This window comes from Cyphomyrmex costatus, unplaced genomic scaffold, assembly GCF_001594065.2.
Source record: "Cyphomyrmex costatus isolate MS0001 unplaced genomic scaffold, Ccosl1.0 scaffold364, whole genome shotgun sequence".
NCBI lineage: Eukaryota > Metazoa > Arthropoda > Insecta > Hymenoptera > Formicidae > Cyphomyrmex > Cyphomyrmex costatus.
The window spans coordinates 683,788-708,214 of record NW_017277819.1 but is presented as its reverse complement, the minus strand read 5'-3'; the positions used below and the strand labels follow the sequence as shown (position 1 = coordinate 708,214).

The 24,427-nt window shown below is 33.5% G+C and overlaps 1 protein-coding gene across 1 annotated transcript in view; it reads left to right on the top strand.

The window, feature by feature from the left end:
- Nucleotides 1-24,343, top strand: part of LOC108776601 (dipeptidase 1) — a 105,801-nt gene extending 81,458 nt beyond the window's left edge. Inside the window, exons 8-10 of the mRNA XM_018543272.1 lie at nt 3,522-3,597; nt 16,623-16,758; nt 23,611-24,343. Coding sequence (XP_018398774.1) covers nt 3,522-3,597; nt 16,623-16,758; nt 23,611-23,727 — 329 coding nt within the window. The 3' untranslated portion in view covers nt 23,728-24,343. The remainder of the gene's footprint in view (nt 1-3,521; nt 3,598-16,622; nt 16,759-23,610) is intronic.
- The last annotated feature ends 84 nt before the right edge of the window (nt 24,344-24,427 follow it).

Sequence of the window (24,427 nt, the reverse complement as noted above, 5' to 3'; positions counted from 1 at the left end):
AAAACTTTGTCGCACAAACTTTTTTATGTTATTCCATATGGGTATAATAATATCCTAATATACATATATATATAATATAATATATACATAAAATGATTATTATTATATTCTATAAAGAATATTGACAGAAAAAATCGTACGTTTTCACATAAAAATTAATTATTGACGATGTTGTTTACTAAATAATAAAAAATTAATGCTTTGTGAATTCGCGAGCCAGCTTTGTATCACTGCTTTTATGTTACTCATATATAAATTACTCGCTCAATTTTTATGAAACTTGGCCTATGGCAAAACTTTTGGAAATATTTTATTTGGATCTTAAAATAAATTTGGAGATCAAAATAAAAAGTCTAAACAGTGAACTAAATATTTACAAACAAAATTAAAAACAATTTGATTATTATAAAATTCAGTTTTAGAATTTTTGAAAAGATGAAAGTGGTACGGTGGTACAGACACTCTCCAGATTAAAACAAATTGATGATTAAACCAAGCGAATGAGAGTGCAGCGTTGGTTGTAGTACGCAAGTAAAATATTGTTTGTTCTTTTATTATGAATTCTTTATTCAATGGATTGATGATACTTTCCAAAGGTAAAATGTACGTTTTGACTCAATTCGGAGTCCTCTTCAGCATTAAATATGTTTTTACTATGTGTGAATAATGTTATCTCATATACTAACATTTCTGTTTCACATACTGGAGATTGAGTTCAAAATTGCGATAAATTATATTTGCGATGTGACTTAACAGTCAAATTTTGATCTAATATTTCATGACGATTGCTTTGTGTGTTTAAAGTAAGTCATAAGATTAGTCATATTAATTTTTTTTTTTTCGTTTTTTCGTTCACTTTTATTGTTAATCTTAATTATATTTGACAGATGTACCACATCAAATCTGTTAATTTGTTGGTATTCTTCCTTATTCACACACAGTAAAGACATATTTAATACTGAAGAGGACTCCGAATTGAGTCGAAACGTACATTTTACCTTTGGAAAGTATCAACAATCCATTGAATAAAGAATTCATAGTAAAAAACAAACAATTTTTTAGAATTTTTATAATTGCAAAGTATATATGTTATAATATAATATCAAAGTTACTAGTTTTATTTTATTTGAAGCTCATTAATGATACATAAACAATTAGTATATTGAATTTCAAACTGATTTTGAAATTCTGATTACGAACCCCCCCTGTAACGCTAGATAGATCCTCCTTTATAGAGGTTAGTATTCTTTTGAAATTCGATATTTTCAGGCCACATTCAAGCTCAGAGACATCAACAAATCGTCCTAAATCGAAAGTTTCATAATAATTAGATTATTTTTCAAAACCAGAATTATAAAATTCAAATTTAGCTATTTCGATAACTTTTAAAAACCAAATATATTCCATAAATTATCTTAGAAAGTTTCAATCTTCAAAAGGTTAATTGCATCGATATCGAGCTGCATCAAATTATTTAAATTAAGAGAATACATAAGATAAATATAAAAATAATTTTTAATCGATTTGTTTAATATAAAATAATCCTCTTACTTTACTTAAAATATATTTAACATTGCACCCTTTGATACTTATGACGCAATAAGCGATTCAATTTATTAAGAAGAAGTAATATCCAAAAGACATATATATATATATATATATATATCGCATCTTTATAAGGTCGCTGACCTTTTTAAGGTCCTTCAAGAAATTATATATATATATATATATATATATATATAATAACACACACATATATATATAACATACATATATATATATATAATTCTGATGAGTATATAAAATTGTCTTTTGGATTTTGTGTCGCTGTAGAGTGTAAATTATATTCGCGATATATTACGTTACCGAGGTGTAAATTATATCCGTGCGCGAGTGCAACCGTTTCCGAGTTAACAATAACATCCGTCTGACGGATATGCAAATTTTCATTGTTTATGCGCACGTTCATGATCTCATTGTACCTGTTCAAATTATTATTCGATTTTATCCATCTTTGGCGGGGAGGAAACACTTTGAAATTTGCTAGTTACGAGAGAATTACATTTATAAATATGATTGCCAGCAATAAACACACTGACAGCAAAGTATTTGATATATATGTGACTATAATGCATGATTAAATAATTACAGTTAAACGCTCCATCTCTATAGTAAGTATAGTAAATGATATACAGTAAATAATATAGTCAATAACTCCTACAAAAATATATATTGTTGATTTACATAAAAACAAAAATAATCTTTCAATATTTCAATCTTTTAATTTTCTTGAGTCTAACAAGAATTTTCTTTAAAAAGCTGTTCCAATTCTACGTCTTTAATTTTTTTGGTTGTTTAAGATGTTCTTCATCTTGGAGATTAAAATTCCCATCTCGGAACTTTTGAAACCACTTTTTACTATATAAAACATAACATTTTCACCTAAGGTCATGTAAATCATTTCCTTGCTGGCATTTTCATCGGTTGAAAAGGAATATATCGGCAACATCAACTATTATACCTCGTTTTAAAGCGTTTCAGCTTTAAAACGTCTATATACAATATATACAATATATGTATATACTACGGTGGAAAAAAATTTAAATTTAAATAGGTGCTGTAATCGATTAAATATAGTGACCAAGAATTAAGTTATACATGTAATATACATGTACATACTAAAAAGATATAATTACATAATTCTTTCGAAAACAATTATATATTATTTTTATATATAAAATTATATAAAAAGCAAACGTTTCTTCACAAAAATAAAGCAATAATAGTATTAATAATTATTATAAAAATGGAGCTTTTAGCAATAATTATTTTACTATTCAATTATAATTACAAATACCAAACACCTTTCTTTCTGCGCAAAATCATAATTCGACGTCTACATTCGATCGTCCAGATATTTTTACTGAAGATTAACACGCGCTTCTATAAATCTTTTTCCTTTGAGTTGTTTACGATTCAACTGCGCTAATTGCAAATTGATTTACTATTTCTTTCGACTTTAAATATAAAGATAAGTGCGTGCGGTGGACGGATTGCTTTTAAGTTATTCAATTCACGAGCGCAATATTCCCTTCTATTAAAAGCAAGAATTAATTATGCACATCGTGTAATATTGTGTTAGCAATTGTGACTAACTAGACAACCAGAATGGCGAATACGGCTGCAACAGACGTACGCTGTTATACATCAAACATGTGCAGAAAAAATAAATATGCCTTGCTGAATATAACAATGGGGAAATGAAGGAAGCACAAAGTGTAAGTGTAAGTAATTTTCTTTCCTGCCCTCGAGAGTAATAACTCGCGGCGTTATTAGTTGCAGAAAGAAAATCGTGCGTGTTGCATTCACCGCCAAGTTTGCAGGCAATTCGCGGTTAGAGAAATGCAATTTTCCTCGTTACACGGCAAATGAGCTACACGTTCCGTGTATCACGGTGATGCTAAGGGTAGTGGGCATTACTACGATGACCTAATACATGCAATTTTCGTGATATGTTACAGCGCACATCAATCATGTGCGGAAGATAGCCGGAGTGGATCACGTCGGCATCGGGGCTGGATACGACGGGATCAATTTGTGAGTATGACATATTCGTAATAGCGTGAATATACAATTGTACGTCAAATATGTACAAACATATGCGGCAGATGTATATAGGAGAAAATATTTCAGCAAATGTCATAATTAATTAGAGATGGAATGACACAATTAGTTAACTTTTAAGTAGGTAGATAGGTGACTCAAGCATAGTTTTGTTTAACATATTGTTCTTGAAAAGAAGACTAAAAGATATGGCTGAGATTCCTATAGAAAGATTGAATAATTTATAATATGATATAATATAGTAATAAAAAATATAATTATAAAATTAAAATTTTAGGGGGTGTTCTTTCTCTGAGCACCTACCAATTTGTATATCTTTAAATTACTTCTCTACTAAAATTAAAGATCGACAATAATCAACTATTTTGATGATAGAAACTAGTTTAATTTCAAGCAACGGTAGCTTCGTTCGCATTAACGATATACGACTTTCCTGCCAAGCGAAAACAATGCAAATTCGTAAGCGCGTACCAGTTCCGCCAAACTGATTCCGAAACTAGTACATGCAAGCGTAGAGAAGTTTTCGGTTGTACCATTGTATGTAGGACGGGCTGTAGATCAATACGTACAGAGCTACCGATCACTTGCGGTGCTCAGAGACAGTTGAAGTCGCTTTCTAAAATTTATGAGCACCGATTACGAGTTCGATTCGGGATGACCATCAAAACGTTCAGTTCAATACATCTCGCTTATAACCCGAGAGTAAGATTGAAACGGAAGAAAAATAATGTACGACGGGGATCGTTTAGTCGAGGCGACTTCATGAATATCATTTGAAGCCCATAAATTCTCCACGAAGGAGTCTATCGCATCGATGCATTTTTAAAGAATCCCATACATAAAATCATTCTTGTGAAATATCGGATAATACTCAGCCTTTTGTTTAAAAAAAAAAACGGTCGTTATTATTTCGTTCTATTATCCCTGTCTTTGTTATGCTTTTCACGCAGTTTGTTCGCGCGCACGGAAATGATGTGCAGAGTTCTTCTTTGTCGTGATAACTCGAAATGCAGAATCTACTAAGTAGACGTGGGAATCGGATAAAAACACACGACTATCGACTCCTTTTGTTAAAAATGTCAGCTCTTCGAGAGTTGCTAAAATTTGAGAGTTGCGGTTCATAGCATTAAGCTTAGTGACTGAACAAATCAACAGAGCATAAAAGAGAAAGAGAGAGAAAAGGAATTGAAAGAGAGATAGAAAACGAGATAGATAGAAACAGTTCTAACCACAAGTAAATTTAAGGTAGAGAAGGTAACTAAAAAGTTGTTGAGTTTCTCCGAGTTTCGCATGAAAAACATAGGTGGTCGCGTCTGGTGTACGTGATACAGGATTGAAAAACAGTATGAATGCACTGAAGCGTGATTTGCAGACCAAACGATAAAGGAGCAAAACGACGTAAAATGCGCCGCACTGATCGAACCGCCGCGATATACCTATGGTTTTTCTGTATTTTTGTCCGATGTGACAATATCAAATGCAGGAAAACAGGGAAAATAAACATGAAGACAGATATTATATGTCGATACTATGAATAATTAATGATTATAGTGTTTTTTTTTTTTTCAGGAAAATAGTAGATTCAAGTTTAAGAACTAAATAAATAAATAATATAAATTTTAATATTTGTAAATAAATAAAGTTTAAAAAATAGTTAAATACAAGATTAATTCACGATATAAAGCATATAGATATAACATGTAAACGATTGAAAAATGAGTTTCTGGTTATAAATAACTGACGTTATTTACCGTCATTTTAACATTAAAGATGTTATTTTAATGTCAAAATGACAATAAGCAATGTCAGCTTGTTTGTTAGGTTAGAAGTACGATTTAGGAACCAAGTATGGTACAATTTAACGATGCGGTCTCCAAATCGTACCGAAAACCACTTTTTTCAAATTTAATTTATACAATAATTTAATGTTTATTTTCGCAAAAGTATCGTTCTGTTTTATTGCCAATGAACTAAAGTTTAATGTAAGTATAGAAATATTCTGATCTCTTCAGTACTTTTGTTATAATTTTGTTTAAACGTTAGGGGATATACTATAGGCGACTCATTTATTTTTCACGAATAAATAAAGTTAGCTTAAAAACCGCAAAACAAGCAAACGAAGGTTAATAAATGAATATACAGGTAATTAAATAATGAACTGTTAAAATCGTATTGTATATATGTAGAATTTTATTTTTTTAAAACATTATTTTCAGTATTTTTTCCCCCATAGAAGTATTTAATTACCATAGCTTCAAAATAAAAACAGGAATATGATATCGTCTCGAATTTTAAATCAACAAAATTTTCACATATAAATACCTGAAGTTCCAATATTATTGATAAATTTTTTGAATGCAAAAATGTTTTTAAAAAATAATGTGGAGATGAAGGAATTGTAATTAATCGTATTCAGCTAACAAGAACTGGAGGAAATTCATTAATTTTATTAAATTTATTACGTTTTATCGTATTTTTATTCGGAGGAAAAAAGCACAAAAATTTTAATATTTTCAATTTTTTTAAACCTTCAATTGATATTGTAGTGCCATTTAAAATTTGTCAACCTTAACTGAGAAACAACCAATATGTTCCATTTTGTTTCGTTTTAAATTCCATTTTTATTTGCGGCAAGAGCGTCGCGGACAAATCAAAACTTTATTAAAATGGTTTTCAATTATGGCAAATAAAAATTGATAACGTGAAGATATCGAACATAATAGAGCTGTAAGCCTTGTAATAATTATTCTTCTGCCTATTTTTAAACATACCGCAGTTTCATCACAAGATCTAAGATTTCTGAATGCTACGATGGTTTCGAGAAAAACGGCGCGAATGACAAGGATGCACTTTGGTGTTATACGAACAGGGAAAGGGACGTTCCACTGGAATGAAAACAACGCTTTTTTTCTCTGTACCCAGCTCCCAGCTTCTCGCGTTACAAAAGAAAAGAGGTTTTAATATTTGCCACGGATATTCAAGGCTTAAAGTTACACCACCTATGTTAGCAAAAATCTGAAACAACTAGCAGATCTCTAACATATTTGCGCCGCTTGGTTAAAGAATACAACGAAAAAACAGCAAAGACATTGAAAAAATTCGAAAAGAAAGAAAAAAACATCTGTCTGTTATTCAAATACATACTATTTTCTTCATTTAAGCCTTTCATAATGGGTGTTATTGGAAAGAAAAGCAATATTAATGGCATCTAATAATTTTCAATTTTTAACTTTCTCTTATGAATACATAAAAAATAAACGATTGATTAAATTTTTTAAGAAGACAAGATGCATTTTATCTGCAGGGAGACTTTTATCCGAATTCATGGCGAATTCACCACAAATAAATTCAATAACGTGCTTTCATTGCTGATAAAAACTGTTCTCTCGCCAAGTATATTTAATTTTGAAGATAAAACTATGTTATTTCCGTGTCAGAGGGATCACGTACAGCGAATCGTACGATGAAGTATTTTCAGCTGATATTCGTGGCTGAAATTTCAACGTATTAATCGCAACAGCCAATATCAGTAGAAAACGAAGAAGAATTACTATAAACCGTTTCTCTTAAAAATCCATTTGCCGATATAATAAAATTTGCATAAATTTTCATAATTTTTCACTATAAATATTTTCTTATGTGCGACCGCAATCGTATAAAAAAACTCAAAGATATTTGCATTTTTTGAAACAGAAAAACTTTTAAAATTAAAATAAGTTCTAAAAATCTTCGAGAATATCCAATGTGTTGGAAAATTTACGATTCAAAATACTACAGCAAGAAGGTTCTCAAAAAATTAAAAAATTAAAAAATGATTTGTAATTTTAAATAGTAGTTGAGATATATATGCTCAATTCCCAATTACAAATTCAGTTTAGGCAGCCACCTGCTCATGAATTGCACGTGCGATAATAGTATTAGTGAGTACGCTGAAGTGCAAACATGTTAGAAGTTTGGTAGCTATTTCACTTTTTTTTTCTAACACGAGCGCTGAAATACGCGCTCTCTAATATTCACAGGTGACTGTTTAAATATAGCCTGTAATTAGCCATATTTAAACTCTCAAAAAATATTGCTTAAAAAATTACAAACTTTGTTTTGTAAATTTGCAAAATTTACGAACTTTTTTTACAAACTATTTTAATTAAACTGAGTATCTTTTACACTGTAATGTAAATACAAATAGGAAATGAAAGTCTTAAAAAAAAGATCAAAGTAGATCTTTAGTGCTTAAATTGTTAATTGAATTTATATATTACATAGGTTTTTTTAATCCTGCAATCTGTGTGCCGAATTTAATTTTCAATCTTAAAACGCAATCCATATAAAACGAAAACCATAAAATCACAAATTAAATTGGCAAGCAATTTAATAATATTAATCTATAAATAATTTTAATACTTAATTTTTACTTTATTTTTCAAGAATCTTGCATATATTATAGTATTTTTAAGACTCAAATTTTGATATTCATGAAGGACAAAAAAAATATATATATGGTATATATATTTTTTCGAAAAGAGTCTAATTTTTCTAGTCTTCTTTTCTAATCAGTCTAATTATAAACTAAACAATATATTGTAAACTAACAGACGTCACAAAACAACAGCGATTAACAATAATAATAAACAATTGGAGAAGTCACGTTTACCAATGACAAATTTACACATCAGCTGTTTGCCAAATTAATCAGTAATTGGTTCCGCGGAAAGGAATTTACGCGGTCCTCGAATTTCATGTAGAAACCGCGCTGGCAACTACATTAGAAACAGTCATGTTGAATCTACGGCAGAAACGCCACGTTCTTAATTGCACGTTAAATTAACTCACCGGTTGACAGCGCGTGGTTAAAATTTCAACGAGTTAATCGGGAGAACGGTTCCACAGGGAGACCCTCGGTTCGCGGGTAGCACCGACTAGTGGCTCATTGCCTTCATGTAGGAAATTGGTCCAAAACACATGAAAGCCGAAAGCACGACACTATTTATTCTTCAGCGATCAATGCGTTTATTGCTACGATCGTTGCATTTCCACTTTGTCAGCCGTTTCAGTTCGTGAGTTTTACTACGTCCACATTGCAACACGGCTACAAATATAACTCCGTTGAAGCAAATAACGAAATAATATATTATACTGGTCGATAAATTCGGCCCTGTTGCCTGAAAATTAAATCGACTAATCTGTGACAGTTTTGATATGCGAATTCTAAAAACGATATTAGCTTTTTGCGAATTGATAAATTTTATATCGATGGCTTTAATTTTTCGATCAAATAAAACAATAGCTATAAAAAACATTCTTCAAATTTCAATATTGCTTTCTCACTTTAAAAGTAACACAAAAACATGATTTTCGAGTTATTACCATAAATAAATTAAATAGATATTATCTTATCATCAAAAGCTTTAAAAATTGTTACGCTTTAAAAAGGATAAATTTAAAAAAAATCATCATAACCCAAGTAGTATAGTTTCTTAAAGGTTGTGAACGGAAATGATATTCTTAATGTGTGTGTGTATGATATGTGCGTGTGTGTGTAATCATTTTTCAATCGCTTTTTCTAAATTGTAACCATTTTAACGATTTTCTGAAAAAAAAAAAAAAAAAAAAAAAATTTAATTGTTTTATTTGTCATGTTTGAAATAAGGGAGCAATATATTTAATTAATGTAATTAGATAATACCTATATATTAAATATATATATAGTATTATCATATTATAATATTTTCAAATCAAAGTATCAAATCAAATTTTCTGGGTGTTACAGCCAAAGTGAAGTTACATGTCTTCTTTTATGTTGAAAAAAACACTGGCATCAGCCAAGAGGGAAGACAACCATCGTTTTCGCCTGAGTGAGCCATTAAAATTTTATCCGGTTAATCATGAAAAGTATATCTATCTCATCGACTACACAAATCGGTAGCTTTCGCACTGGATACGAGAAGCGACGGGAATATTCGTACGAGATAGGTCGGAAAAAGCGTCGGACGATATGTTTAATTATTTCTAAAGGGAGAGAAAGAGAGAGAGTGTGTGTGTGTGTGTATGTGTGTGTTTGTGTTTGTGAGTGAGTGAGTGGGTCACGCGCGGGAATAGACGACGGGACGCGTAGGAAACACATGGGCGAGGAGGTTAAAACTGGCAGGATGTGGAGCTGCTGATAGTCCTGCCGGCCAATAAGCTTTTACGCTAGATTAAAATTCATATCGTTGCCATCAGAGACTAGTTACCGCATCGTATCCAAGAGTAGCCGCTTATATGGACGAGCAAAGAGTTTATGGACTCTTTTATCGCATTGCATATTGTTAGAAAAGATGAGATGTCAAATCTAAAGTTTAAAGGAAAAGGAAGTTTCTTAAAAAACATTAAATGGGTATACACGTATCTAATTTGTCAATGTTGAGGAAAACTGTAAAAAGTTCGTTTTCGTAAGTACACTGACAATGAGAAAAAAGTGTTTTTTTTTATTTAGGATTATAATTGCATGTTGCGCCATAATTATCATTATTACTGCTATGTTAATAATAGTTAAATTTAGTTGAATCAATTGTCTTGTTTATATATGGACAAACAAATCCTTGGTTGATGCAATAAAATAATTTAATTGAAGCATAAAGTTATATTTGGTTATATTTTGATAACACAAGTAAAATGTTACAATAACACAATTTTTTACTTCAACTAAATTATTGCATCAACCAAATATTTGTTTGTCCATATCCAAACATGAGATTAGATGATTCAATAAAATGGGATTCTCAGTGTATACCAACAATTAAATATAGTTATTATTTACTGTATTCTATATAGTATATACATATATGTATATAGTTATTAGTTACTCACATTATAATATAATTATGGTAACATGTAATTATAATCACAAAATAATCTTGAAAACCTTCAACGAAATCTTTTCTCTCAGTGATTTGGAAAAAAGTTTCTTTCAAGTTTCTTATAACATATAAACATTTTTATAAATTTTAACTGTAAATAAACTACTTTTTCATAAGTTAGGTACACATAGATAATAAATCTGATTATATATTTAATATCAATTAGTCTTTCTCGACAGAATTTTAATACAACGTTCACTGATATAAAAAATGAAAAATACGTAGAAGCATTTACTCGCAAGAAATAATTAATTTCGAATTCTCAGGGAAATTATAGATAAAATTGTGCAGCATCCTATATATACTTGATAGTAAAAGGTAAATGTTACGTCCAGTCTTATCGTCACTTAACATCCAAGTCACGATCATGAAAAAGGACGGAATGATCGTCGATGGACACTTCCTGCCTCAGGTTTTCCCCAGAGGAACCGAGATTCGCGTGGCGTTCTTTTCGCGGAACGATCCACCAGGCTTCGTGCTTTTCATCCCCATCCATAAATCACTGTCACTAGGGTTGAGCGAAACGTATTTTCCCGCGGAAACGGCATTTTTGAATTCGATTCGGTCGCACCGACGGGCAAATAGACGAGGTACGAGCAAGACGGGGAAAAAGTAAAAAGCGAGAGCCTCGGCGCTCGAGAAAGGCGAATCGATGTCCGCTAACCGCGTTGTCGCTGTTCGATAGCATGACTTTTACGTGCTACGCAACGTACATTTACTATAGATTTAGCCAGCAGAAATTCGCCGATAGGTATCTCGCCGCGGCGACAAGTATTCGTGCGTGAGAGAAGCAGTCTCACGCTCTCTCGATCTCGATCGACAAAGAGACGGGCGGACAGAATTGGAAATTTCACGAATTGGAACAATGTTCGTGATCGTGGTCAACCAACAGCACTCTACAACGGCACTCCGAGTTCTCGGATCGCGTCACGTTTCGACGGGTTACATCCAACGAGGAGCGGTTCGCGACAGGTCAATATTTTCATCAGTATACAGTCGCCCGCGGCACGATTATTTATTTGTCACTGTCGTTACATAACAATTTCCACGTATCCCATCCTTCTCTGTACGTATTGTATGTACGCCGATTAATTTATAGCCGTAATAATAATAATTTTGTTTTCTTGATCATCATTACTTTTCATCATCTCGATGGTAGAAAATTTATGAACAGACTGATATAAATTTCTACTATTGGTAAACAACATTGTAAAAATATAGCACGATTCAGTTACATTGAATATATTGTACCCTTTGGGGATGCGATTTCCATTTGTTTTTCCGATCATGGATAAAAGAAAGCATATCGTATCCCTAGAAAAATGGCGCACACGTTAAAATTTTTCGAATTGTGTATTATAGACGGATTGAGTTCTAAATATATCGGATTTCAATTAGAAAAGTGATACAAGTTGAATTTAAATGGAAAAGAGAAAAGAATTGAAAATCGGAAAAATGACAGATTAAAATAAGGATAGTCTTTAGAGATTTTAACATAACACCATGACAAAGTTAATGTCTACATTATTTCTAAATTTGAAACTTGGAATAAAGTAAACCGTTTGTAACTAGTTCTAGTTAATTTGAGTTTAATACTCTACTGTATTATAGATATTTAATAATTATCTAATTCAGGGATAATTTTAAGGTCTAACACCATAACAAAATTAATACCTACATGAATTCTAAACTTCAAACTCGATGCAATTTATGATTAGCTTCAATTAATTTATATACCGCCGTAATCAATATTTATTTAAAATACGCAATTTTTTTTCTTTCCTGAAGAATTTTATATTTTTTTAGTTGTGTCGCTTTTCTTGCGAGATGCGAACAAAGTTTTGCACTTCTTTTAAATAAAACATCTTTTATCTGAGCCCCAAGGGTAAACGAGCTTTATTGACTACTACAAAAAAGTTCAGCTTAAGTTCATAAATTTCAAATGTATATAGAAACTAAATGCCCATGGGTTCTTCGAAAGTTACTTTTTATTTTAAAGGAATTTACGCTCGAAGAAATTTAATCGCTACTAACTTAATTATTATCGAAATTGTATCTCGTACCTATAATTATTTCTAAAAAGCCATACTGAAATCGAATACAATTATTGGAGATCATATGGCCATTGTTCCCGCACGCGATCATCTCGCGTTTGCAGTGCATGATGATGGACATACTCGATTTGGAAATTTCCGAAATTGGAATAACGGCCCTCTGGATGCGGTCGGCCAATGCGTACAATATACAGTTGCATAACTGCCAGTTTCAGCCAGGACACGACGCGCCATGAATAAGTCTCTAACCGCTCTTGTTGGCCCGACATTGTCAGCCGAGCAGCTTTCGACAGCTCGTCCTCTTGTCTCCACCATCCCCGCATTGTTGTAACCAGGTCTCTTCTACGAGCTCTCGTTATGACGCTCCGTAATGAGAACGTCGAAATTCTGTGTAACCCCTTTTACCGGCTCATCTCCGCTCGCCATCAGTAACGTAATTCAATGTATCTTCACGAAAGAGCTATCGACTGCATTCGTTCGCGTAATAATATTCCGGAAATAAATTAACGAAAATGTAGATAATTGCGAAAACGAAAGAACGTGACTGCTTTAGTAACCCTCCATAAACGCAGACGAACATTATTCTCGAATAACGAACGGGGAGATATCATCTTCTCTTCACTAAAATTTAAATTGGTAACTTCCTGCAATTATAATTCAGACAAAATTCGCAGATCGACGATCTTTAATGCTCGTGTCGTACAGATGTACAAAACGCTTCGTATCAAATTATAAAAATAAAAAAGTGAATATCTTTGAACTTTAGAATGATAGCTTTTATTTGTATAAATGTAAAAATCCGTAACTTCTTTCGCTATAGTTTTAAAAAACTTTTTCGCAAAGAGTACGACACTCTCTGCGTTAGCATTGATCGGGTTGTCACAAATTCCTCATCCTAAAATTCCATAACTTTTTCTAGATTTTCAGACGAAATTTCATAATTTTCCTTGACTTTCAATAATATTCTCACATTTTTTGCATTTTTGTACTGATTTAAAAACCGTTAAGTATTTTATTGAAAGATCAATTTAATATAGCAATAAAAAAAAACCATGACTTTTTATTTTTCAGAAAATTTTACAAAATTCCTTGATTTTCCTCTGATTTCCCTAACCATGTCCAATTTCTCTGACAATTCCCTGATTTCCTTGATTTTGTGGTAACCCTGGTTAAATCGGGTCGAGCGAATTTTGGTCTCGTAGGGCATTTTCGCCCTCCGCTCATAAGTGAAGATCGTACAAGGTAGGAAGGCGGGGCCGCTTTCCCAACGTGCTTCTCTCACAGCGGTAAAGTAAGTTCGCCGCAGTCACCCGGCGTACTGGTAATTAAAGTAATGAAGGATAAACCGCCCGAAGTAACTCGTGTAATTTATCCGTGACTGCTTCCCGACTAGCTCATTATTGTACTTTGACCTTCTTCCGTGCGAATTCACTTCCATCCCTTCCACCTCTGACGTGCAGAACGTACATACGTCTAATTTTTACAGCTGCGATAGTCTGCAAATAATTGTTTTAGACGAAACGGTTGAAAAGATGAGCGAGAGCGTATAGCATAACGGTTGAAAGCAGAGATAATTTTCATATCGGAAAACACGCGCTGAGAGAACCGCGCGGCCATGCGTTTCGCAAAATAATTCAAACTAAATATTTATTCGCGAGAGAAATATGTCCGGGATAATACGAGGAAGAATTTGAACAAGTGGATATTTAATCAATAATAAACATGAGTGGTTTGCATGATTATTTAAGCATCTTTTATGAAAACTCATATATTTATTGAGAGAAAAGTATATTTCGCGTATTTATAACTCTATTTATATAATTATTATGCTAGAATCTTAATAATAATATTTATACCTTTATAGATTCTATATAAAGAAAAATATATATATGATTGTTATTAAAAATGATTATAATTCATCGTTACATATATAGGCTGCCCTATGGAAATCAGTTGTCATTTTGAAAAAAAATTGCATTGAAAAAAGAAAAGTCCGAAATTTTTAATAAGTACAAACAGAATTTAATAAAATGTTTGTGTACAAATTTATTTTGTTGGTGAAAAACATACTAATAATTATAAGGATTAATATTTTTTAAATATGTGTGTGTGTGTGTGTACAAAATACAATTTTTTAAGGAAAACTTGTAAAAACTTTTTCTAACATATCATTTTTAGTATTTCTGATAACTTTTTTTATAGCTGTTACTAAATCTGATACTGTTTTTGGATTGTGTCTTGAATGTTAATTTAATTTAAAAAGTAAACTAATGTACGAACATTTTGTTAAATTATATTTATATCCATTAAAAGTTGCAAACTTTTCTGTTTTCGTAATTTTTTTTTTCAATAACTGAATACATTCGAAAATATTAATTAGTTGCAACATTTTCCTATCAAACATCCTATATATTTTAGTATACAGAACTATATCTGAATAATTATTATTACTAATATTGAATAATAATAATAAATAAAAATAAAATTCCTAACCATAATTATCTTATTATGCAATTTATAGTCATACACAAAGCAACAAATTTTTGCTAAAAATTTAAATAGATACAGATCCGATAATAATTTTATTAGATCAAAATAATTATATTATAAAATACTTAAACATTGATACTAATGCTACAAAAATTTTTAACATTCTAATAATTTAGCGTTTAAGCGTCTTACATACTTATTTTGATGATCGGAACAAAATTGTTTTCAGATTTGTGTCTAGCTACAATAAATTTTTAGCAAATCCATTCTTTCCTTTCAGTGTACTGACAAATATTCTCTCTGTTATCTCAACAAAGAGACACTACTCCGGAAATATCGTAATAAAAACTGCATCATTAATCTCGCACAGGCACATATTAATTAACTTTTTTAATTTATACGTCACTTGCATGCATAAATAATGTAAAGACTTTTTACAATGCGATCGCATCACCTATATACACTGAATAATTCAAGCGGACGAAAATATAATTCACGCCGCGGTGCAATAGATAGAAGAGTTGCACGTGCACGTAAAATTACCGCAGTAATACGAGGATACGCGAAGTTACGGGGGTTGGACCCATAAAAGTTTCAAGCAGTTTTCTAATTTAAACTCCCGATGCTTTCTGCTTCATTAAAGCTCTATCTTATCGAGCGGAAATATTCATGTAAATTGTGGCCTTGGTGCACACCGTACGTTCACAAGCTGGTGCTTCGCGGGACGGACATTATTTCCATATCGACTTTCACGGGGCGACGAAAATTTATCGCGGCGCGAGAGCGCAGTGTTTTAAAACAATATTTTCGGAGATGTGTGAAAGGAGACGAAATCATTTTCATCCTTGTTTGTAGCTCTGTCGGATGCGACGAAGTTACCCTATTGATAAATTGCCAACTGTTACTTTATGATCATAATCAAATTTTGTTTTCTATGAAGAAAAAACGAATTTCTAAGAATAGAAATTAATTTTTTTATCAAAGTAATACACGAAAAGAACAGTTCTACTAAAATACTTAAAAATTTAGTTAGATACAAATCTGAAAATAATCGTGTCGTACCATCAAAATAATTAAAACAATTTTGAGTAACTTGACTACTATATCATGTAACAATTTTATTTCATTGTCAAAATAAAATTATTTTTTCAGAATATGTATCTAACTAAATTTTTAGATAGGTACTTCAACAAAATCGTTCTGTAATAATTAATCTATTAAAGAATGCAATGTATACCAGTTTCAATCATTTTATTAGATATATCAGATTTTAGAGTTTATCTCTAAAACTTATAGATTCAATAAAAATGTTAGAAATAGTGTTTCTTCTAACGTAATGTTAGCAGCGTAAATTGTCGCTAAGATAATATAATTACACATTTAATATTTTTTATAATGATATAATTGAATATCTTTAATATTCTGAGCTTTTTTCAAATTTGCATACTTAGAAAGAAGACGTAACATAATTTCCATGACATTTCTATTCTAATCGATCACCTCGCGTGGTTTCATCTGTGAGTCTCAATAAAGTCTCATCATAAATTCTTTGCCTTAGGACACCAACGGGTCTGGAGGACGTCAGCAAGTATCCGGAGCTCTTCGCGGAATTGCTAGCGCATGGATGGTCGGAGAAAGACATCCAGAAGTTGGCTGGTCTGAATCTTATACGGGTGTTCAAGGCGGTGGAACAGGTAAATTATTCTCTAGTCGTAAAGGAAAAAGGAGAGAAGGATCATCTCTTCTCACATTCAACTTTTCGCATCGCTTGATGAAAAGAGCGGACGCGTGTCGAAAGTGGAAAAGTCGCATCGATGAAAGGGTAGAAGAAGAGAGAGAGAGAGAAAGAGAGTGAAGAGATCAGAGGAGAGCACTCTCGTTCCTGCCACGAAATAACCGATGGCCTGGTTCGGGTTAGCCGAGTCGACCAATATCGGATTTAATAAAGCACACAAATCATGCATCCGGTCTGCGCGCTGCATCGTCGGACGAGAGAGAGAGAAAAGCCGGTTGGGCGTACCGTGATTTTTGTTCCCTTGGAGTGTTGCCAGTCGTAGAACCAGCTGGCACGACCAACCCATCCGATGCTCCCCTTTCTCTCTATCTTATTCACGCCTATGATGTACCGCCACGACTACATATGGCGTGTGTATTAAATGGCTCCGAAGTATCGCTCAGCATCGCTCAACACTGACGTTTCGTAATCTAGGTACATTTGGCGAAAGATAAACTCGGACGTTCAAGGCAGAATCGCTGCATCTGAAACCTTCCTTCGCTCGTCAACGTTAATTAAAACTCAACGCTCGAAGCTTGTTTACGTATGAAGTTACGAGGCTCGCAATTGTTCTCCGCTTAATAAAAAGCGAAAAAGTAACTAGTAATAACTTTTTACTGTTTAGTTTCCTGTCGAAATAATGACGAGAGAGAGAACATCAACAACGCTGAGGAATTAAAGTTGCAATGCCTAAAGGATTAAAAACGATCTCGTTTATCTGATTATAATATTATGTCGATATTTGTGCTAATGGAAATGTATCATTAAAAATTCATCTCATTCTCCGCTTAACTGAAATTGAATTAAACTCTCTCTAATTTGATTCGATTTCTACACTTTGGCCACTCAATTAATGTCTCGTATATTTCAATGTTAAACGCCCAGTTTCGTGGAGTGCAGTCGAATGCAGATCATCCTACGAGAATTCCGGCGCGCCTGAAAATGTTTCAGTCCGGATATTACCCGGTGGTACACGCCCCGACAGGAATGATGTGAGAAATTATGTGCGCCGGATGTTCCGGATGTTTGAGGACGCTCAGGATGGCCGTTGTTGAAATTACTGTGATAATTTAATTGCGGTGCGGCGCGGTCAACGGAACCGCGGGTTATTCGTCCGAAGCAGGAGTTGTTTATTATATTTAGAGAAGAATGTGTATCATGCATATACTTTTGTACATGTATATACATCTATTCGGATTGTAACGTAATAAACGCGCCGCAGTGAATTACGCGTGAAAGCGTAAATTTTGCGTTCGCGTGGCAATCCTCTGAGCGTCGGTTTCCGTGTAAGAACAAAGACACGGCGACCACTTTAGTTAGAATAGTCGGGGAATTGAAATTATCCTGTGAATTCACCGATGATTTATCGTCGCGTCGCGAAAAAATGTCGCGTCTGCGGCTTTGAGGGACGCGTGAGAAGGACTGCGAGACGCACAATGAAAGCCTAATGGACGCGTATTATTCGTGAGCGCGTCTCCTCTGCCATGGCGTTTTAAATTATTCCAATCTAACTTGGCGGATGCAATTTTCCAGATCCGACCGCGAAGAGAATATTATTTGATTATCGGAGTATGAAAATGTGTGACTCTCTACACCGGGGATAATTTGTAGCGCTCGAGTCGCGTGGAATTTCTGCGCTTATAAATCCAATTTCTTCCGACTGGAAGACGACAACTTGCCATTAATTCTCAATGTGCAAATTCGCGGAAAAGTCGGTGTATCTTCTTACCTGAGACACAAATACACACAGACACAGACACATACGCGCGCACACGCGCATTTGCACTACGCTTTTCTCATCGCAACGAGGTCTACGAGGATGGGCAAATCCTTTGAGCAATTTCAACTCATCTCATCGCCGTTTTCTGCTCCACCGTCGTTGGCGGTAGACCGGGTTACACGAGGCAGGCGAGAAACGTCGTAATTGCTGAAATAATGGTCGTGCCTACAGTACCGGCGCGGCGAACAAAACGGTGGCGATTACGCTACCTTGAAATTCAATTCCGCTATTGTTCCTCGCACGAGAGAGGGACGGAATTTGCAGGAACTTTGATACTGTTTCGTAAGACCGCGACTCCCCCGACAAACGCTCGCCCGTAAGGATCCGGTCCAGAAACAGTCGTGCAAATTCCTCGGGCGTAATGCAATCAGTGTCGTGCACACTCGCATTATGTAAATCGCCGTACCACTTCGAAATACGCTAACGTCGGGCGAAAATGCCTTTTTCATTTACTCTTCCCTTTGTTCTTTAAGATGAATTGTAATAACTGTGATCCGCATATATTTCTATTTTGAAAGAAATTTATTTCAAAATGTTGCGAAAGAGGTTTACCGCATGCATGCCATTCTGTTGTTTCTCTTTCCTTTATAAAAGTATGCGTATAGCGAAGGCTTTACCTTTGTCATTGGTGCTTACAAAAGCGGAAATAGAAACAGTACAATAATAGAAATAATGTAATATGAAATAACACAATGTTTTAATTATACAAATATTATATTTGAAATAATGTCCTTTCTAAGATAATTAAGTAATTCAATTTCGACGTATAATGATATAATTTCTCAGGAACATTATATTGCGGGGATTTATTTTCAATTTACGAAAGCAGAATTGAATTTCGGTCTCTTTCTTCTTAAGATTTTTCCTTCCTATTATCAAATCCCTTTCATTAGCGAAACCACTGATGAACAGTCATCAACATGCCACACGCAATAATGCAATTAGCATCGCGCATACCGTACCATTATTGGCTTGCTACGTATCGATCGCCATTGCATTCTGCTGAAAACATCCAGCAGAATTTTTCCAAATTCCGCCCTCATTTCATCCACATTTTATCTCGAAACAATTTTATGTCTCGTAAATATCAGAGCACATAAAATATGTATCGGCAAGTGTGATGTACTATCATCAGCCAAAGTGTCTATTTTCAAGAAATATAGTGCGAACAATATATAATTAAATATATATTTGTAACATAATATATACAGATAAATTATGATAATTATATAATTTGTTTAATATATTATAATTTGATATACCATAAAATTGTTCATATCATATTGAAATGATGTATCGGTTTTAAAGGAATATGGTAGTTGGGATGATTTAAAAATACAACTCTCATTTATGGCATTCAGTTTTTAAAAGAGAGATTGAGAGATAGCTTTTCTATGTAATTCAATTTTAACAATGATATGAACTTTAATGAAATGTTGACATATGTTGTAAAGCCCTTCAGATCTATCTATTAATATCTCACATTCAATATGCTCTTGTTCATGAAGATATTTTCTGCGAGCACATAAATCATAGTAAATTTAATTTTTTATATACAAGTATCAAATTTAAATGTCAAAGTTCAAGAATAATTTTCATTTCACAATATTTAATTTTTAGAACAGAAATTCACAGCTTTCAGCTTTGTGCAGTTCTCTCTCCAATTCAGGAAAGTATGAACTGTAACAAGACTGTCTACACATTTATGATGAAAATCCTTCAACATCTATTAACTTTTAATCTTTTAGTGTTAGTCACTAGTTTCTTCGAACGCGCACGTTTCGAAGTAAAAAAAGTATTAATTTTAAAGCAGAATATATAGAGAGATTGACAGAGAAAAGGCTATTACATCTGTGAGATGTCCATATTGCTGGCGTTTATACCGTAAGTACCGTAACGTTACGTGCCCGAGGCATGAAAGCGACAATAAAGGCGGATTTGATTAGACTGTCGACGTTTTCCTATATCGCCCTCTCATTTCCTTTTCTGCGTTGTCTCGTAGCCGGAGATGCGCGCCGCCATCGCTCTCTGTATTCGTTTAATTGAAAATTCAGCGAGGCGGCAAAATGAAGCTTTACGTACACAGAATTTACGTCATGGAGTGTTGAGCAAAAATGACATTTATAAACGTCTAACATAACGCGTGTTATGTCTATTTTTTTTCTGAAATATTTCTCCATTGTATGTTATTAAAATATATATGTATATAAAAAAAAGGGAAAGAAAAAACAATGAGTCAAATAAAATTACAATTCTCATCTTAAATATTATTTGTAAAAAATTGCCTTTGTTTTTTATAAAGTACTATATTTTTTATTTATAAATATCATTTTAGAAAAATTTCTCTTATTTTTTTTTCACAATTAATAGTCATATATGCCCTTTTATTTCCTTCGTAGAATATTGGTTTTTCGCAGCGTAGGTAACCAATGACCGAAAAATTACGGTTGCGTTTGCACGGCGTAAATATTTGTGATAGGAAATCGTCTTCCTGTGACGTACGTTTAATTGAAAAACTGTGGGGTGGATTTCAGGAGAGAGTGAAATTTACGTCACGTCATCCTAATATGTATTCCGGTGGGATCGACCCAAACGGAGAACATCGTTTTCTTATTACATGAAAGCAAAATTTTACAAAGAGTGGGAAAAAACGTGGCTAGCATTTCCAAGTCAATAAAAGCTTTTTACATCCCGACGCTGTATTGATAAATTACATATTTCAGTACAAATCAGGAAGAATCTCTTCCTCCTCGTGATATAAAAAAATTTTACTTTTTAAAGCTTTTCATAGGAAAAGCGCAGAAAGGAACTCAAATTTAATGACATTTTTTATACCTTTCCTCTGTATGAAACATTCATTTCTTTCATTTCTCTTCGAATATCACTGATGTAGCGTACCTTCAATCTTTGTATCTGTTTAATTAATGAAGGTACATCTACTCAAACCTATTAACTTTCATCAGAGTAACGCAATTTCAAATAATTAGTAGTAGAGAAGAGAGTAAAAAGCATAGTAAATTCATGACAAATAACGAAAAATTATTCAAAGTACACTGAAGAAAAGTCTGGTAATGTTATAATTATTGTACATACTATTATAACCACATTATTATTATTTTTATATAGTTACATTATTTTTTCTGTGCTTTGTATTACTTCGACTTCAAATTATACTAAATGTTCAATAATTTTGTATATTACAGCGCTTAAAATTCTATGTCGAACTGTTCTCTCTGGAGAGCTATTTATAAATAGAAACTCTTTCTGTCAATTTTTCTCTTATATAATTAATATATTTTAATATGATATCATACTTTATTATATTACAATTAGGAAATGTATTTTGTTTAATATATCAGTGTAATATGTAGTGAAAATTATCAAATATTGTATAATGATATTAGTATACAACTATTTAATAATAACAATTAGAAATGTACGATAATATTTAAAAAAATAAAATTAGGATTTAATTACTCTGACAGAAGTGTACCTATATGCAGTTTTTCCAAGACACACGTTCAGTTACTGTCTGTATTACTTTATTCTCATTAGTTGTAACGATACTGTATAGGAAATGGATAAACACTTAGTAAATTTATGTAATAGCTGGTGAAGCATTTTTCTTGATAAAAATATGTGCAATTTATCCAGTTATTGTCTACGTAAATTGCACACATTTTTGATAAGTATTAATAAATTACTATTAGTTAAAATTCATTTATTATATATTATCCTGTTTATGTTTAGCAAATGAGTTTTCAGATGAGAATTCAGATTTTGCGCATCGTTTCTAAGGAAATAACTGCAGCTAATTACATTTTAATTGGAATCTTATCTTATCGATTGGAAAGTATAGTTTCATTTTTCATTGTCAATTATTTATTGTATACTGTTCACAGTAGTTGTTAAAAGAAATAGGTATATAAAATTCCTATCAGAGAGAGAGAATAGTTTTGAACATATTTACCAAACATTTTGACTGAAATTATTTTATCAAAATTTTAGTAACTATAATCAGACTTTTTTTCAGTGCATGAAACTTCTTTTTCAACTCTTTATCGGCGATCTCATTTTGTTGGTGGCGAATATAAATTGCTGTCGATGTAGAGCACTACAAATGCGTTAATCTCGTCTCGGGATAGCAATCTCTGATCCACGTCGTGTACATCGCGGCAATTTTTCGTCATCATGCGGAAAAGGGGTGGTATGTCGCGCAAGTATCGCTGACGCGTTCGTCAGCCGTCAAAAGCTTCGTTTTCGGCTAAAGCCCGTAGGAGGTTAATGGGCTTCACCGAAAATTGATGGGCGCCGTGCATGCCCGTGTGAAATACGCGCACCGGCGCCGATCTTTTTTCCCCTCCCGTACGCGCTCGTCTTTACCTTTCATAGACGCGCCGCGCCGTCCTGGGAGGCACGCGGGCGCCGACCTTTTTATTTCGCCTCCTACAACGGCAATCGCCAGGCACGATTTTTCCTGAGAACATTCGCGAAGTGCCGTGGTCTTCCATCTTCGCCGCGTCTCTCCTCCGTCTCGCGTTTTAGAAGCAGCGTCAAAATTCATTTCAGCTTTTTTCACGAGCCACCGGAATGCACCGAAGAAAAATGAGGAAGACTCGTCTTCCACTTTTAAGCGCGCAGCAAACACACTTTGTAAATATATCGATCTTCTCCCCCTGATGCGAGCAATTTAATCTTCTTACGTACGTCTAATCGTTTCAAAAGCCTTTCAGATCTATAGGAGTATTGCTGCATCGTGAATCGCTCATTGACTTGTGATTCATGGACGTACGGGTATGCGGATTACAATGAGTGATCGACGGCTGTAGGCCATGATTGGTAGTATTGTTCCATGAGCACCAAAACGCTTCGATACGGGTCGACGACTTTAGTAACGCGTATCAAAGGACTAAATGTATAATTCATCGTAAGCCATGCTTTAGCAGTCAATAAATCACATTTACTACATCGTAGCGTTCTCTATGTGTGCAGATTCGCGACAGCCTGGCCGCTGAAGGTATGGAGCCGCTGGAGGAGGAGATCCCGCAGGAGGATATAATCGGTCGTGATTACTGCCGTTACAACATAAAGCGTCCGATGACGCCTTAAGCTGTCGGAATCCTCTCAGCGAACAACGCGAAACGTAACTCGCAAACGAGTCGAGCGATCGAAACGGGAACAGAGAGATAAGTATACAGAGAAGAGAGAAAGAGAGAAAAATAGAAGGATGAGAGGAGCGGAAGGCAAAAGTTCACTGCCCCAATGGGAGTAAAACTCACCCTTTACAACTTTACCACCAAGTTTGCGAGACCCCTCGCGTCTTCTAGAGACGACACGGTATTCGCTATACATACAAATATGCACACGTTCTCTCCCCTTCTCGTTTTTTCTTTATCTCTCTTTTTCTCTCTCTCTCTCATCTCTTTCGATCCTTCTCGACGTTACCCACGATTCTCATCTTTGTACGTAAGTAGGTAGATAAACTCGATTTCCGCCAGAGATCTCGGAACCAGGAGATGCGAGTGTTCGCGAAAAATATCGGGACGGTCAGTACCGCGACTAAGGTCAGCACAGCGCAGCGAATAAAAATTGTTAGACTGACAATGAGCGGTTGCATCGCTAAGTTATTCCTAGAGATAAAGTAAGATCGAACTTGCAAGTTTTTTACTTCCGTCTTTCAGCTCTTTCCTCGCTTGATCTGCTTCACAAAGAAACATAGTAATGACAAGATAACAATTATACAAGTTTTATATCACTCCCATATTCCAAAAATGATAACTTAAAAAATTAAATTTTTTAGAAAAGGAAA